The sequence below is a fragment of the Tinamus guttatus genome, unplaced genomic scaffold, assembly GCF_059628265.1.
Source record: "Tinamus guttatus ecotype Peru unplaced genomic scaffold, ASM5962826v1 Tinamus_guttatus_pri_ptg000510l, whole genome shotgun sequence".
Taxonomy (NCBI): Eukaryota; Metazoa; Chordata; class Aves; order Tinamiformes; family Tinamidae; genus Tinamus; species Tinamus guttatus.
In genome coordinates, this window is record NW_028289044.1 from 645,236 (window position 1) to 659,043 (window position 13,808).

The 13,808-nt window shown below is 36.6% G+C and overlaps 1 protein-coding gene across 1 annotated transcript in view; it reads left to right on the plus strand.

The window, feature by feature from the left end:
* UBR5 (ubiquitin protein ligase E3 component n-recognin 5) overlaps positions 1–9,299 on the plus strand; it is an 82,966-nt gene extending 73,667 nt beyond the window's left edge. Inside the window, exons 49-60 of the mRNA XM_088533625.1 lie at positions 145–388; positions 971–1,082; positions 1,595–1,739; positions 2,034–2,164; positions 2,665–2,725; positions 2,821–2,996; positions 3,497–3,581; positions 4,584–4,739; positions 5,062–5,175; positions 6,179–6,323; positions 6,977–7,062; positions 8,122–9,299. Of these exons, the coding sequence (XP_088389751.1) occupies positions 145–388; positions 971–1,082; positions 1,595–1,739; positions 2,034–2,164; positions 2,665–2,725; positions 2,821–2,996; positions 3,497–3,581; positions 4,584–4,739; positions 5,062–5,175; positions 6,179–6,323; positions 6,977–7,062; positions 8,122–8,334 (1,668 nt within the window). The 3' untranslated portion in view covers positions 8,335–9,299. The remainder of the gene's footprint in view (positions 1–144; positions 389–970; positions 1,083–1,594; positions 1,740–2,033; positions 2,165–2,664; positions 2,726–2,820; positions 2,997–3,496; positions 3,582–4,583; positions 4,740–5,061; positions 5,176–6,178; positions 6,324–6,976; positions 7,063–8,121) is intronic.
* Positions 9,300–13,808: the final 4,509 nt, after the last annotated feature.

A 13,808-nucleotide genomic window follows, 5' to 3' on the forward strand; every position in this document is an offset into this window, starting at 1 on the left:
TTTCATATTCTAGTGAGCATTTCCTGAGTTTATGCAGGAGTTTTCAGCACCTTACTTGTGATTTCTTGTAAAGCTGAAATTTTTCTTTTCAGTGTGGCGATTGGTAAAGAGAGGGACAACTCTGTATTTTGTGTTTCTTGCCAGGTTGATCGAGACAGAGATCTTCTAATTCAGCAAACCATGAGGCAGCTCAACAATCACTTTGGTCGCAGATGTGCCACCACTCCAATGGCCGTACACAGAGTAAAAGTGACTTTTAAGGACGAGCCCGGAGAGGGCAGCGGTGTAGCACGAAGCTTTTATACTGCCATTGCCCAGGCCTTTCTGTCAAATGAGAAACTGCCAAATCTAGATTGTATTCAGAATGCCAACAAGGGTACCCATACAAGTAAGTGTTATGTAGCAGTTAATCTACAGGCAGCGTTTGTAAATGCCTTGGATGTGTTTTACATTGAAATACTTGCAGTTGTTTGGATTCTGGGCTAGTCTAACAAGAGAAACAATGAGAATTAAGAAAAAAATACATGTTGTTAGTTCTCTGAGGGTGTGTAGATAGGGTTTTTTTTGTTCCTAAGAATAAAAGGCTCTTGTTTTTCTCAGAATAGGAGACTATTGTAGCTGTTAGCTTTTCTGGAGCCTTTTTCCCCATACCTTATAGTAGATAGTAATTGTTTCTTTTTCACTAGGAAACAATGTGTGTATTTAATGTGACTGCTCCATCTAGTCTGTCATAAATACATTTCAGTGTGTTTGCATGAGTATATGAACTCCAAAGACTTTTGTCGTTATAAATTCATGCAAATGCTTCAGAAACTTGGCTGAACCCAAACCACTACTCAAAGTGAAGTGGTTCTGTCTCATTAATAACTTTCAAGCTATTTTATAAAAAATATGTTCCTCTTGGTTTGAAATTTGGGTAGGAAAGAGAGGTGTGAAGATGTTTATGCTTCTGAGTTTTCTCTTCCTTCAGGTCTGATGCAGAGATTGCGAAATAGGGGGGAAAGAGATCGGGAAAGGGAACGAGAGAGAGAAATGCGGAGAAGTAGTGGCTTGCGAGCTGGTTCTCGGAGAGATAGGGATAGGTAAGTCACCTATTTTTTATTTGTCTGAAATACTTTGTCAAATATCCTTGGTTATCTTCAGGAAAGAGCTTGTATTTCCTAAACGAAAAATACCATCCTTTATCACTTTTTCAAGAGCAAGTAACAGGATAGCTGAAATTCAATATATGCTTTAGTTCTTTAAAGAAAAAAATATGCTTATTCCAGTATTGCTAGATTATGCTTCCATTGGCTAAAACAACAATAAAAGCTGATGTATTAGAGTAAAACTCTTGGGTGTTTTTGAAACAGCATTGCCATTGCTGGTGGCATATCTGGATGCTGTTTCCAAAATACTATTAGTGGTAAAATCTCTGGTGCATCTTGATTCTCTGTTTCTGAATCATTCTCTCCAGGCAGCTATGAGAGATGCTACTGCTCTAGCATGAAAGCTAATACTGTTTTAAGTCTGGGTGTAAGTGGTGCTATTTCAGATGATTTTCTTTTTTGCATATTTTCTTTGAATTTAGTATAAACTGCTGTAACTTTTTAAGGGACTTTAGAAGACAACTTTCCATTGACACACGGCCTTTTAGACCAGCATCAGAAGGAAATCCTAGTGATGACCCTGATCCTCTTCCAGCACATAGACAAGCCCTTGGAGAAAGGCTTTACCCTAGAGTACAAGCAATGCAACCAGTAAGACTTGCCTATATATATTACTTAATACTATTAATTATTTTTGGCTTCTTTTCATTTAAAAATGATTTTTACTGTGTCACTTGCTGTTTAATATAAAATATTTGAATATGTAGGAATGGTGTGATTACCTTTGGGATTTTCTTTAAATTTAATTTCTGTAATTTGTCATTTAGCTCATGATGTATCCCTTAACACATTCCATATTTAAAATGCTGGAAATTTTTATAAAACTATATTTGAAAAAAAGAGAGCTGGAAAAAAACAATAAGACATCTGATTCTTTATCCCCAGGCTTTTGCAAGTAAAATCACGGGAATGTTGTTGGAATTGTCTCCTGCTCAGCTGCTACTGTTACTAGCTAGTGAAGATTCCCTTCGAGCAAGAGTTGATGAAGCCATGGAGCTCATTATTGCGCATGGAAGGTAAAATATTGAGAATTCTGATAAAAGATGAAAACTAGTATTGTGGTAAAGCATTTAAACTGTGATAGTTTGATACAGCCAACTTTTTCTTTGGACAAGTGACTTGTTGACTTTGGCTGCCCATTAGAACCCCCAGAATATATCTCTTTTCCACACAGTCTGCTTTTTTTCTGAATTGAAACAAGGGCTACTGTCTAATCCAGATCAGAATGATAAATGCATTGACTACTATGTACAAATGTAAAATCAAAATCCTACTTGGCTTGGAAATTTAACTGAGCAAAACTCAAATTACAATAGCTTTCATACTTATGTAGCAGTTCTGGTTAAGGAATATAAAGAATATAGGCCCATAATATAATTTCCGAATTATTGCAATGTATGAAATTCAGAAATTGAATTAAAAAATATCTTTTAAATGAATGAATCTGCTTCCAGAAATAACCATTCCTCCATGTGAAATTAAATCTTTATTTGCCTTTTTTTTTTCCCTTGTCAAGGGAGAATGGTGCTGACAGTATATTGGATCTTGGGTTACTAGACTCTTCCGATAAAGTGCAGGTAAGGGATTCGTTTGCCAGTTGAAAGTTATTTGCTTGCTTATGATGTTCAGTAGCTAGAAGATTTGTTAATTGCTATTTTGACTCTTGAAATAGGAAAATAGAAAGCGACATGGTTCCAGCCGCAGTGTAGTAGATATGGAATTAGATGATACAGATGATGGGGATGATAATGCACCACTTTTCTACCAACCTGGAAAACGAGGTTTTTATACACCAAGGCCTGGTAAAAACACAGAAGCAAGGCTGAATTGTTTCAGAAACATCGGCAGGTATGTTACTAACACTTTTCTGAAGAACTGTGGAAAGTGAATATATAAAATGACAGGGAAAATATTGGAGATCCGAGCCGCAAAACTTTTATTTACTCTTTACATATTCTGTATTTCTCACTGGAAGCTGTGCAGTGGGGAATTTGAATATATCTGCTTGAGGTTTCTTTCCCTATTAAACTTTCAGTTTATCTTTTTACTATCGGGAAATTTAATACTGCAGGAAGTGATCTTGGAAGTAGTTTTGAAGAAAAAGTTGCTTGTTTACTTCTGTCTTACTGATTTGAGAGAGAGAAGAATTACTACTTTGACAAATGATGCTGTGGGATAAGTCTGTATTGTGAAAGGATGTATAGCAGCACTTTGGGGGATTTATGGGGCTGGAAAACTAGCTGCAGCTTATTTCTCAGAATATTCTGACTTTTTAAATGCAAGTTTGCTAAAAGATCTCCAGTGTGTTCTGTGTTTTAGCAAATTAAAAACCAACCCTTTGTTTTCAGAATCCTAGGGTTGTGCTTGTTGCAGAATGAACTATGTCCCATCACGTTAAATAGACACGTAATCAAAGTTCTTCTTGGAAGAAAAGTAAGTTAAACATAGAAAATCTGAATTTCCTTCAAGTACTTACAGTTTCCTTTTGAAAACAGAGGGTTGTTTGTTTGTTTTCAAACTGAATTTATCCACTAGCAGGACCAGTATTGGAGCTGTCAGGATGCTTTCAAATTAAAAAGTTTTCATTTTTTCATTTCTTATATTTTAACTGCATAGATGCACTGGAAGTGTTGTAATAGCTTAGTCTTTGCTTCTCTTCACAAACAACATACTGTCCACTTTTTATTCCTTCCTGAGACTGAAGGCTCTGAGAGGTAGTATTAAACAGTAGTGGAAGATGGCATCTTGCCTTATGCAGAGGCATTTTCCTTAGAATTTGAGAGAACTCACTGATTTAAATTATAATTAATTTTGTTTCAAGTTTAGACATAATTTAACGCAGAGCAGTAATTACTTAAATTTTTGGCCAAAACATTTCAGGTGTCTGTTTGTTTGTGGGGGGTTTTTTGTTGTTTGTTTGGTTTGTTTCTTTTGTTTTGTTTGTCCTAAGAAAATACACTTCTTGCATTAGTCAGTAACATCATAAGCACTGTCTGATGTAACAATCTTAAACCCAAGTTTGTTACTGCTGGTCCTTTCTTAAAAACAATAATGATCACATAGTGAATTAATCCAGTTTCTCTATGATCTTTAATAAGGAGGTGTTCATCAAACCTGTAATGATTAAAGTGATACATAGAAGAAACTGTTTTAAAAACCCTGTTAAATTTCTATTCTACTATGCCCTTTGTAGCAGAAAAGGCTTTTCAGATCTATTTATCTTCTGCTAATGTATTTTAACCCAGTATTCTGGTTTAAATATTCAAAAACAGGTTGAAAATAGGAGTTTAGCTGGCATTATTTCTAAGTCTTTGTATACTTCATTATGCGTGTAGTGCAGTGCCTTATACTGGTGTATATATTAGTCACAGTTGACATAATTTTGGATCTATTCTTAAGCAAGTGCTATATTTCAAACATCTATCTCCATTTTAGGTGAACTGGCATGATTTTGCTTTTTTTGATCCGGTTATGTACGAAAGCCTTCGGCAACTGATCCTCGCTTCCCAGAGTACGGATGCGGATGCAGTGTTTGCAGCAATGGATTTAGCATTTGCAATAGACCTGTGTAAGGAGGAGGGCGGAGGGCAGGTAAGTGGTAGAACAGTTTGACAACTTAAGCATGTGGCAGTGTACGTGCAATCCAGGCCCTTCTGTGGTGCTAAAGCTAGTGGCACCTTTCCTGTATTCAAAGTAAGGGATTTTCTTTAGCCATTGAAGTGCTGGGAGAGCAGAGTTGATTCTAAAGAATCTTGAAAGCTAACTAATAGTAGTAGGAGGAGTAAATTTTGCTTGTTTTATTTGAAAAGAGCATTATTAAGTTATAAATCAATATTCAACACATCATATCTGTTATAACAGTCTTATTTACTTTTGTTTTTCTTTTAAAATGGTTCTTCTTGCTTTGCTATAGGTTGAACTTATTTCCAATGGTGTAAATATACCAGTCACTCCTCAGAATGTGTATGAATATGTACGGAAATATGCAGAGCACCGAATGTTGGTAGTGGCAGAACAGCCCCTACATGTAAGTCTTTGGTTTTAAACCAAACAACCCTCCACCTTGCTGAAGATTCCAGTCTGTAATTGTTTTCCTTTGCTAATCAGGTTCCTTTAGAGGTCTGACAGCCTGGCTAAAAAGTCTTTCTAATTACCTAAATTTTATTATGAACGTAAAGCTGTTTATGCAATATTATGAAGAGAAGTGTTGGAATAAATTCTGCATTTTATAGAATGAAAAATTGCTTATTTTAAACTCTTATCTTATTGGTAAAGTATATATGTTCATTTCTTGAGCTTAAATAACAGGAGATTTGGAGATTGTGTTCAGCAGCTATTTTATCCTAAAATCTTTGTTGCCTTTGACTTTTTTTAGCTTTATAAGCAAATATTAAAAGAAATCCTAGAATATTTACCTAAATCACCTTGAACTCCTGATATGATTGTACCCTTGCTTTAAAAGGAAAAAACAGTTAGGATGCATACAGTTTTTGTTCTTACTTTTATTACATACCTCTCTGACAAGAAGCTTAACAATTGACTGTATGTGCTTTTTGAAGCCATTTTTAAGTCAAAGTTATGGGAAAGGATGCTTGAAAGTTATGAAAAAAAGATGTTTTTGATCAGTGTGTGAAAGGCTGATGCTTAGAACCGCTTACTGCAGTGCCAGATTTCTCTGTCAGATGGTCTGCTATGTTGAAACTAGTGCATTTACGCTGACCTTGGTTTCCTGATGCATTTGTTGCTGCTCCCGTTGGTTGGTAGAGTATGAATTCAGTCTGTCACTGCTTTCTGCTGTACGCCTCATACTGGCCTATAGCTGAACACAGTATTTTTCAGATCTGATTGGTGCAGTGCTCCATTCCAGAAAACTTATAGCTCACAGGGTAAAGCTTAAAAAGAAAGACTGCTAGGAGGATAATGAGTAATGGAGTTGATAGAGCATTTGTTGTGGGACTTTTCAGTAATGCATTTAAGATTAATCTGAAAGTGATGTGGCTACAATGCAGATGTTATGGTTTTCTTTTAAGGCAATGAGGAAAGGTCTCCTGGATGTGCTTCCAAAGAATTCATTAGAAGATTTAACAGCAGAAGATTTCAGACTTCTGGTAAATGGCTGTGGTGAAGTAAATGTGCAAATGCTTATCAGCTTTACATCTTTCAATGATGAGTCAGGTATGAATTAACTTCCTCATTTAGAAACAGAGTTGCAGAGATAACCTAACACTGTACTTTATTGCATAGAATTAGCAGCATTAAACTGTCTCCAAACTGACTTCACCTAACTCACTGCAAGTCATTATAATTTTTTTGCTGTTTTTAAGTGTTTGAAAATATTTATCTTCAGCTGGAGGGGCAGGGTGCTTGTGGGAAGACCCAATTTCTAACTTTAGTGTCATTTGACATTAAGTGCAAGGATTGTGTAATTGGTAATGTCTTTCCTTCTGAAAGGTCTAACTGTAGAACTATAAATATGACTAAAACATGATTAACAGCTAATGTCCTTTAAAAATCATTTAATAGGCTTTTTTGGATAACAGGTAATTGGATATAGTCAGAATTGGCCTTTATGATAGAAGGTGTTTATATTTATGTGGGTTATATTGGAGACCAAGCTAATTCTGTCAAGCCTTAAGAAGAAAAGGGATTGTAGCTGTGATCCAGCTCTTACTGAACGTGTAGGGGGAAAAAAAAAAACTCCAAAAAACAAAAAACACTAAGCAACCAACCAAACAAAAAAGCAACAACAACAAAAAGAAACCTGCAGATTTCTCAATTCTTACTGTCCAGTGCACCAACTGAATTATATGTATTTTTATTTCACACAGGAGAAAATGCTGAGAAGCTTTTGCAGTTCAAGCGTTGGTTTTGGTCCATAGTTGAGAAGATGAGTATGACAGAAAGACAAGATCTAGTAAGTTATTCTTTCACTAATGTCCAGAAGAACTGGGATTGCTTTTGTGTTTTTACTGTTTTACATGGGTTTACATGAAGAGACTTTATATGTGAAAACCAAGGTGTCAGAGCAGGGAAGTTGAGATTGATTAGACTTTTAAGTCCTGGAAACATGAGGTGTGAATTCTAGACAAACTTGCAGCTGAATTGCAGATACTTAACCGTCTCGACCGTGCTTGAGCTGTGTTGTGGATTATTAGGGTTTGAGGCCGAGTTCTCTTCCTGGATCAGTTATTCTCCTGGCTTCTGTGTATCCTGAGGACATCTGCTTTGCACCTGTATCTTCTCTGTAAGATGTCAATAACGGTACTGTCTGCTGCTTCTCAAGGAGGAACTTTCTTCTCAGGAAAAATTGATGAGAAGCATAAAAAAGGAAGATGTTCTTCAGCAGGTTTTGTTTTGGAAAACCTGCCTGTGAATTTTGTACATTTACTTCCCGAAATTGTTGAGTTTCCTGCTTCCTCTCCTTTACAATCAGCTAAAAGGAAACAAGGACTAATCTGAAAAGCGAAAAATCTGGAGTATAATTCTTAAGGAATATGTTTGGTTACCTCTAGTAGTGACTCTTCTCTGCAAGTCAATATTTCACACTTCAGATGACAAAATATTCTCCAGTGCTGACTTCTGTCTGTACAAGTAGTATATTCTGTAGTCATTATTTGGTTTGGCAAAAAAAAAAAAAAAAATCTGACATAACTTGCATTAATCTTCCCATATGACCTGGGGACATCATAATTCCTTGAGGATTTCTCGATGGGGCATCATTCTGAGTTCTGCTTTATTTGTTTTTGATAGATATGCTTGGTGTAATTAGCAGCTGAGGAAAGGAAATGAGGAAATCTGTTACAAAAACATGTAGCGTAACCAGTGAGTTTATTTGGCAAATTGAAAGGACTGTATGATCAAACATATTATGACTCTTCTGTGCCATTCTCTCACCCGTGCTGCAGTGGTGATCTGTGTGCAATATGAATTTCTGTAATGCTGCAAAATTGTAAATCCTGTTGTCTTTTTTCAGGTGTACTTTTGGACATCAAGTCCATCACTGCCTGCCAGTGAGGAGGGATTCCAACCTATGCCATCAATCACAATAAGACCACCAGATGACCAACATCTTCCTACAGCAAACACTTGCATTTCTCGCCTTTATGTCCCGCTCTATTCCTCTAAGCAGATTTTGAAACAGAAATTGTTACTCGCCATTAAGACCAAGAATTTTGGTTTTGTGTAGAGTATAAAAAGTGTGTATTGCTGTGTAATATTACTAGCTAAGTTTTGTAGATTTTTCCATTTGTCTATAAAAGTTTATGAAAGTTAATGCTGTCATACCCCTGGTGGTACTTTAAAAATAAAATGCAAACATTCCTGTACTAAATTTGTAACGTAAAGGCCTAAGGAGCACTAGCAATATCTGATCGTAACAGTTTGCTAGTCAGTAACTCCTTGGCCTAACCCCAGCCAAAGATGACAGCAGAACAATATAATTTACACTGTGATTTATCTTTTTGCTGAGGGAAAATATGTAAAATGTTCTGAAAATTCACTGCTGCCTTTGTGGAAAGTGTTTCAGCAAAGGTTCTTGTATAGAGGGAGTAGGGAATTTCAAAATAAAAAATTAAGTATGTTCTGTGTTTTATTTTAACTTTTTTATGGTGTTTAATTTGTGGTTGGCTGCAATTGTGTATCATGTATATTGAACTTGTAAAAAGTTCCTGACGGCTCGGATCTCAGACTTGAGATCATTCACTTATGAAACCACTTTCATTGCAATTTTTGTTTGGGTTGCATTGAACTCTGGCACATCAGATACCATCACTAATATTTTGCATGTAATCTGTACCTTTAGTGGTTTTTTCTTTTTTTTCTTCTTTTTTTTTTTTTTTTTGTACATATGATGAGGCCAATGCACAGTATTTCATAGTTCACAATCAACAATTTTTGTATCCCTATTTCAGTGAACAGACAGTCAGGAAACTGTTCCACTACCAGTTCTAACCAGACACTTGTACTACGTTATCTTAACTATGTAAACTCAGCCTGGGCACTTTCTGGTAACTGTAAAATGTTTATAAGATCATGATTATTGAAGATACATTTTGGAAAACTTTAATGTTCGTGAGCAGCTTAACTTCTTTTGTATCTAGCCTTTTTTAAGTATCTTGTTACAGTTTTTTAATAAAGAAATTACAGACAAAATACCAAGTCATACTGAAGAAACAATAGTTTTTATTTATTTAGCCACTTATACTTTAGCTAACATCATACACCAAACACAGTTTTTCATGAAAAATCTGAATTTTGTAACTGAAAAATTGACCTGCGGAAGACATTCAGCCCACATTTTACAGTTAGCAGAGAATCCTGAATGAAATGGGCCAGGCAACACCTTCTTTTCTCAGAATTGCTTTGAAGGGAAAGTGGCTTGCTCTGACAAACCTCGAGGTTATTGGGTTAGAATAAAACTTTTAACTGCACTGTAGTGGGTTCTACTGTATGTTCACTTTCAAAGCGGTTGGTTTTTGGGAGGGCAGTCTCTGAACATAACCTAGGACTTGTTTTCCCTAGCTTGAGGTTTTATTTTTTTATTTTTTTGTGAGAGATAAATGATTTAATAAATGAAGCTTTTGTGAGGTTTTTTCTTTTTTTCTTTTTTCTTTTTTTAATATAACAAAGGTCTGAAAAATTAGTGGTCTGAAATATTAAAGATTAAGGGCTTTTGTGATTATGATGTTTTCCTTTCTCTGCTTCTCCAACCCTTCAGGTCCAGTTAGTGATTTTTCTCTTCTTCCTTTTGGGGAGAGCTAAAGTAAAGTTCCATCAAAATCTGTATGGAATTCAGCTCTGCCGAAGCACTAGTGTTTTATTTTTTCATGGAGTCAACTAATTGGGGATGTACAGAATCTACTTATAAGCGTGTTTGTGTGTTTTTGTTTTTACCTTTTTTTTTAAAAAAAAAAAAAAGCTGTTTGCATCATTTATTTAGTCGCTACTGATACGCGGCATGGTCTAGGTCAGAAATTCTGATCACCACTTGCCAAATTGATCCTGAAAACATTGTTTTTAAATGAAGCTGACTGTTCCAGACTTGTGTAGTTAAACTGCATATAAATCAAGTAAACAACGTAGAATTATTTCTGCATATACTGATACCGTCTAAATCAGTCATCCTAGCAAGGGTTAGTTTTAATGTATGGAAATTGGAGTCCATTCTGAATTTACCGTTGTGACCTTCAGTGCATCTTAAGTTCAAAATTATTTCAGTTCTTATGCTGGTACAAATGAAAACAAACAAACAAAAAAGGCAGTACAGCTACACAAGTCTAGATATAGGTGTATTAGTATAGATATGGAGTATTTATACTGGTATGTATAGCTGTTTTCACATTCTAAAGAGAATAGTTACAAAGGCACAAAGCAACATAAACCTTATGCCTGAATTTCTAACTGGTGTGATTATTTCCATTACCAGAAACGCCTCTTAACTGAAATGTGTTAAGTCAGTAGAAAGCAAGAGAGTGGAGGAGAGGGGAAAAAAAAAAAAAAAAAGAACTGTTTTAGAATAGGCCTCAAATCTACATTTTGTAAAATAAAAGCTCCATCCTCACAGAGTTTTGTGAGAGACCTAATGATGTATTTAAAGAGAAATATCCAAGATTCTTGGATGAAAGGCCATATATAAATGTAAAGTACTGTGTGTATATATATATGTATTGTGTGTATATGTATATAAGTGTATGTGTATGTATAACATATAAATATATGTTATATGTATATATATTTCTGTATATAGCTTAAAACATTTTTTTAAATCCTGTAATGTATAGCTAGACAAAGATTATGCAGGTTAACTCACAGTAGCTCACGATATACACACACACAAGGCATTCTGATGACATAAGTGGAGAGGGAACCTAGAATGATTTATGCTGTCGTCATTGACTTGAAATGTGTATGTAGCTTTATAAATAGCTTTTTTTCCTCTGTATGGTATATTTAAACTATATCAAGATTTTAATAAGAAAAAATGTTTATTAAAATCATACACCTCATCTCCCTTTGACTTTAGCCCTTCTGTTAGTTCATTTTTAAGATGTGGTAGAGAAGTTAAAGGAGAAATCTCGGATTTTTTTATAGTCTAAATCTTTAGCAGTTCATAATTGCTGATATAGGAGATACAGGTAGCTGCCAATAAAAGGTTATCACCAACATCAGGTCCTATTCTGAAGCTAGGAAGAGCTGATACCATAGTGCCTAACTTGCCATGGCTTAATGTTAGCCTTGGTCTGTGTCACTGTTAGCAGTATCCCACATGGCAGCTGAATTGCCAGCTTCCCCTTTGCTACTGCTTTCCAAAAGTGAAAAACCGAAGGGTGCTTTCTCATCAAGTGGCACTTTCTAGCTGTTTTGTTTGGGAGTTAGTTTTTTGGTCAGTAGATAACACTTCCCCAGCAGTCATTCAGGGATACATAGGAAAGTACATTTTCCTAACTCCTTAACCTAAATTTATCCTTTTAAAGTGCATGACCGTATAGAGACCTACTATTTTTCAGGAGCTCACGTCAGTGTATTCATTTAAAAATGAACAAGGATAAAAAGTATGAAGGGTTTTAGTTTGGCTGTCGTTCAGGTGGGAGAGGTGTGCAGGTTGCTAACGCTGCTCCTGTTGTGGTTGTGCTTCGCAGGATGCGCTTTTGAGGCCTCCTTCAGAATGCCTCCTTGGTGCCATCTTTCACACAGTGTGGAAGATACTTCTCTATTTTAGTAGTTACTTCCACTGAGCAAGCTTATCTGCTGATCTTACTCCTGTTTTATAATGTCCGTACAACCTCTGTATCATGTCTCTGTGCATAAATCTATGTAAATGCCCTTCTTTATCTGTACTCTTTAATGACTTTTAATTCTCTAGCTTCCTGATGCTTGGCCAAGCTACAGATACCTAACTTCCTAGCTTTTCCCTTTGTTTTTTTCAGACCTTGTATAACTTGATCTTTTTTTCTGAACTTTTCAGCTTTCCTAATCCTTTTTATTAACGCACCCGCCAAAATCAGGTGTGAAATCTTGCAAATCCAAATTAACTAGATTTCAGTGTGTGGCATTTGTTCGTCCCCGGGTCCGAGTGCTCACACATAGGCTGAGAGATGTTTGGAAGGTGGTTAGATGAAAGCTTCAGTGTCGGCCATGCAGTCGTGGTGCTGGAAACCCATGGCCCATGTGAAAGAGGCTGCCATGGTCTGAGACCACGGCCTGCGCCTGTCCCCATCTAACCCACATCCCGGTGCAGTCGTAGCCTGGCAGGAGCTCCTGGCATCATCACAGCACTGATGTCTCCTCTCCTACCTGCAAATTTTTAAGAGGTTTTTAGGAGGGTACGTTACCATCCTGCTTGAAACAAGCCTCTAAGGGAGAATTCCTCTCCTGCTTCTTCTTTCTCCATGGCTTAAAGCTGGTAGTAGGCCCTTATCTCTCAGTCTCTGATAGTTCAGTATTCCAGAAGTGTTGATATCTCTGGAAAACAGCAGAACTCCAAAGACTTGATTTCAGGTTTGTTGTTGTTCCCTCTTTCTCCCCATATTGTGTCATTTTTGGCTCGGCACAGTGGCCTACAGCCTGGCCTTTGCCCCTTCCTGCCCTCAAGCTCAGTGCCACCCCAGCCTGGCCGTCGGTGCCTGCAAAGGCCATCGGCTGTGGAGCTTGTTTTAAATAGCGTAGTACAGGTACAGCTGGGTAGCCTCAACCCCCGCCAAACTCTGCACAGTGCTGTGTTTTGCATGTATATTTATTTTGCCTATAAACTAACTCGTTTACAATTTTGCAAAAAAGTTACACGCATTTTTACTCTTCCATATTTCAGTGTCATTTAATATAATTTCAGTGTCAATTAATGCACATGAAGCTAGCAGAAGTGAACAGTTTTTTGTTGGAGGTGCAAGAGCACCCAACTGCAGTTTTACTGATCCTTCCATCTTTCATAGTACATTTACTTTGCTGTACTTTTCCTCTATGCATTTTAGAATAATGTTAAACTTTAGGTAATGGATGAATAGGCACTGTGCATCTGTAAAGCATTTTTAAGAAGCTATCAGAAAATACTCGAAGTGTTAATTATATTCGGTAGTTCTTACATCTTGACAAATACTCAACAGGATAATCCCTTATTTGGAGAATTTTGAAACAGCACACAGGTAGGGTTGGAGGTAGGGAATTAAAATATACAAGCAAGTCAGTTTTATTAAATAGATCCATGCACGTTAAATTTGCAGGGATTTGGTTTTTGTTTTATTTAAGGGGGAGATGTATGAGCTACTGGGCCATCAGCACCATCGAGGTTACACACACCAAGGTAATCTGTCCGTGCTGATGGGTGCATTGAATCTAACCAGCTCCTATAGTGACACACTCTGGACCAGACCCAAAATGTGCAGTATTCAGTGCTCTAAAGCAAGGAGCTGTGGTGAGTTGGAACATTAAGAAATTTTTATACAGATCCTTGGGTAACGCACAGTAAATAAAGGCTGACAGAACAAGAGCAGTAGGTAACGGCAGATACTTTGAGCCATGTTTTTCTGAGCCATGTGTAAAGCCATGTTTTCTCATTTTATGCTCATTAACATGCTTCTGGTACACTCCTTAGTAATGGGGTGCTCAGGCACATGTTTTTGTTCTCGTCAGAAAACTCAATTTAATGAAAACAAAGCTGCTCTCATG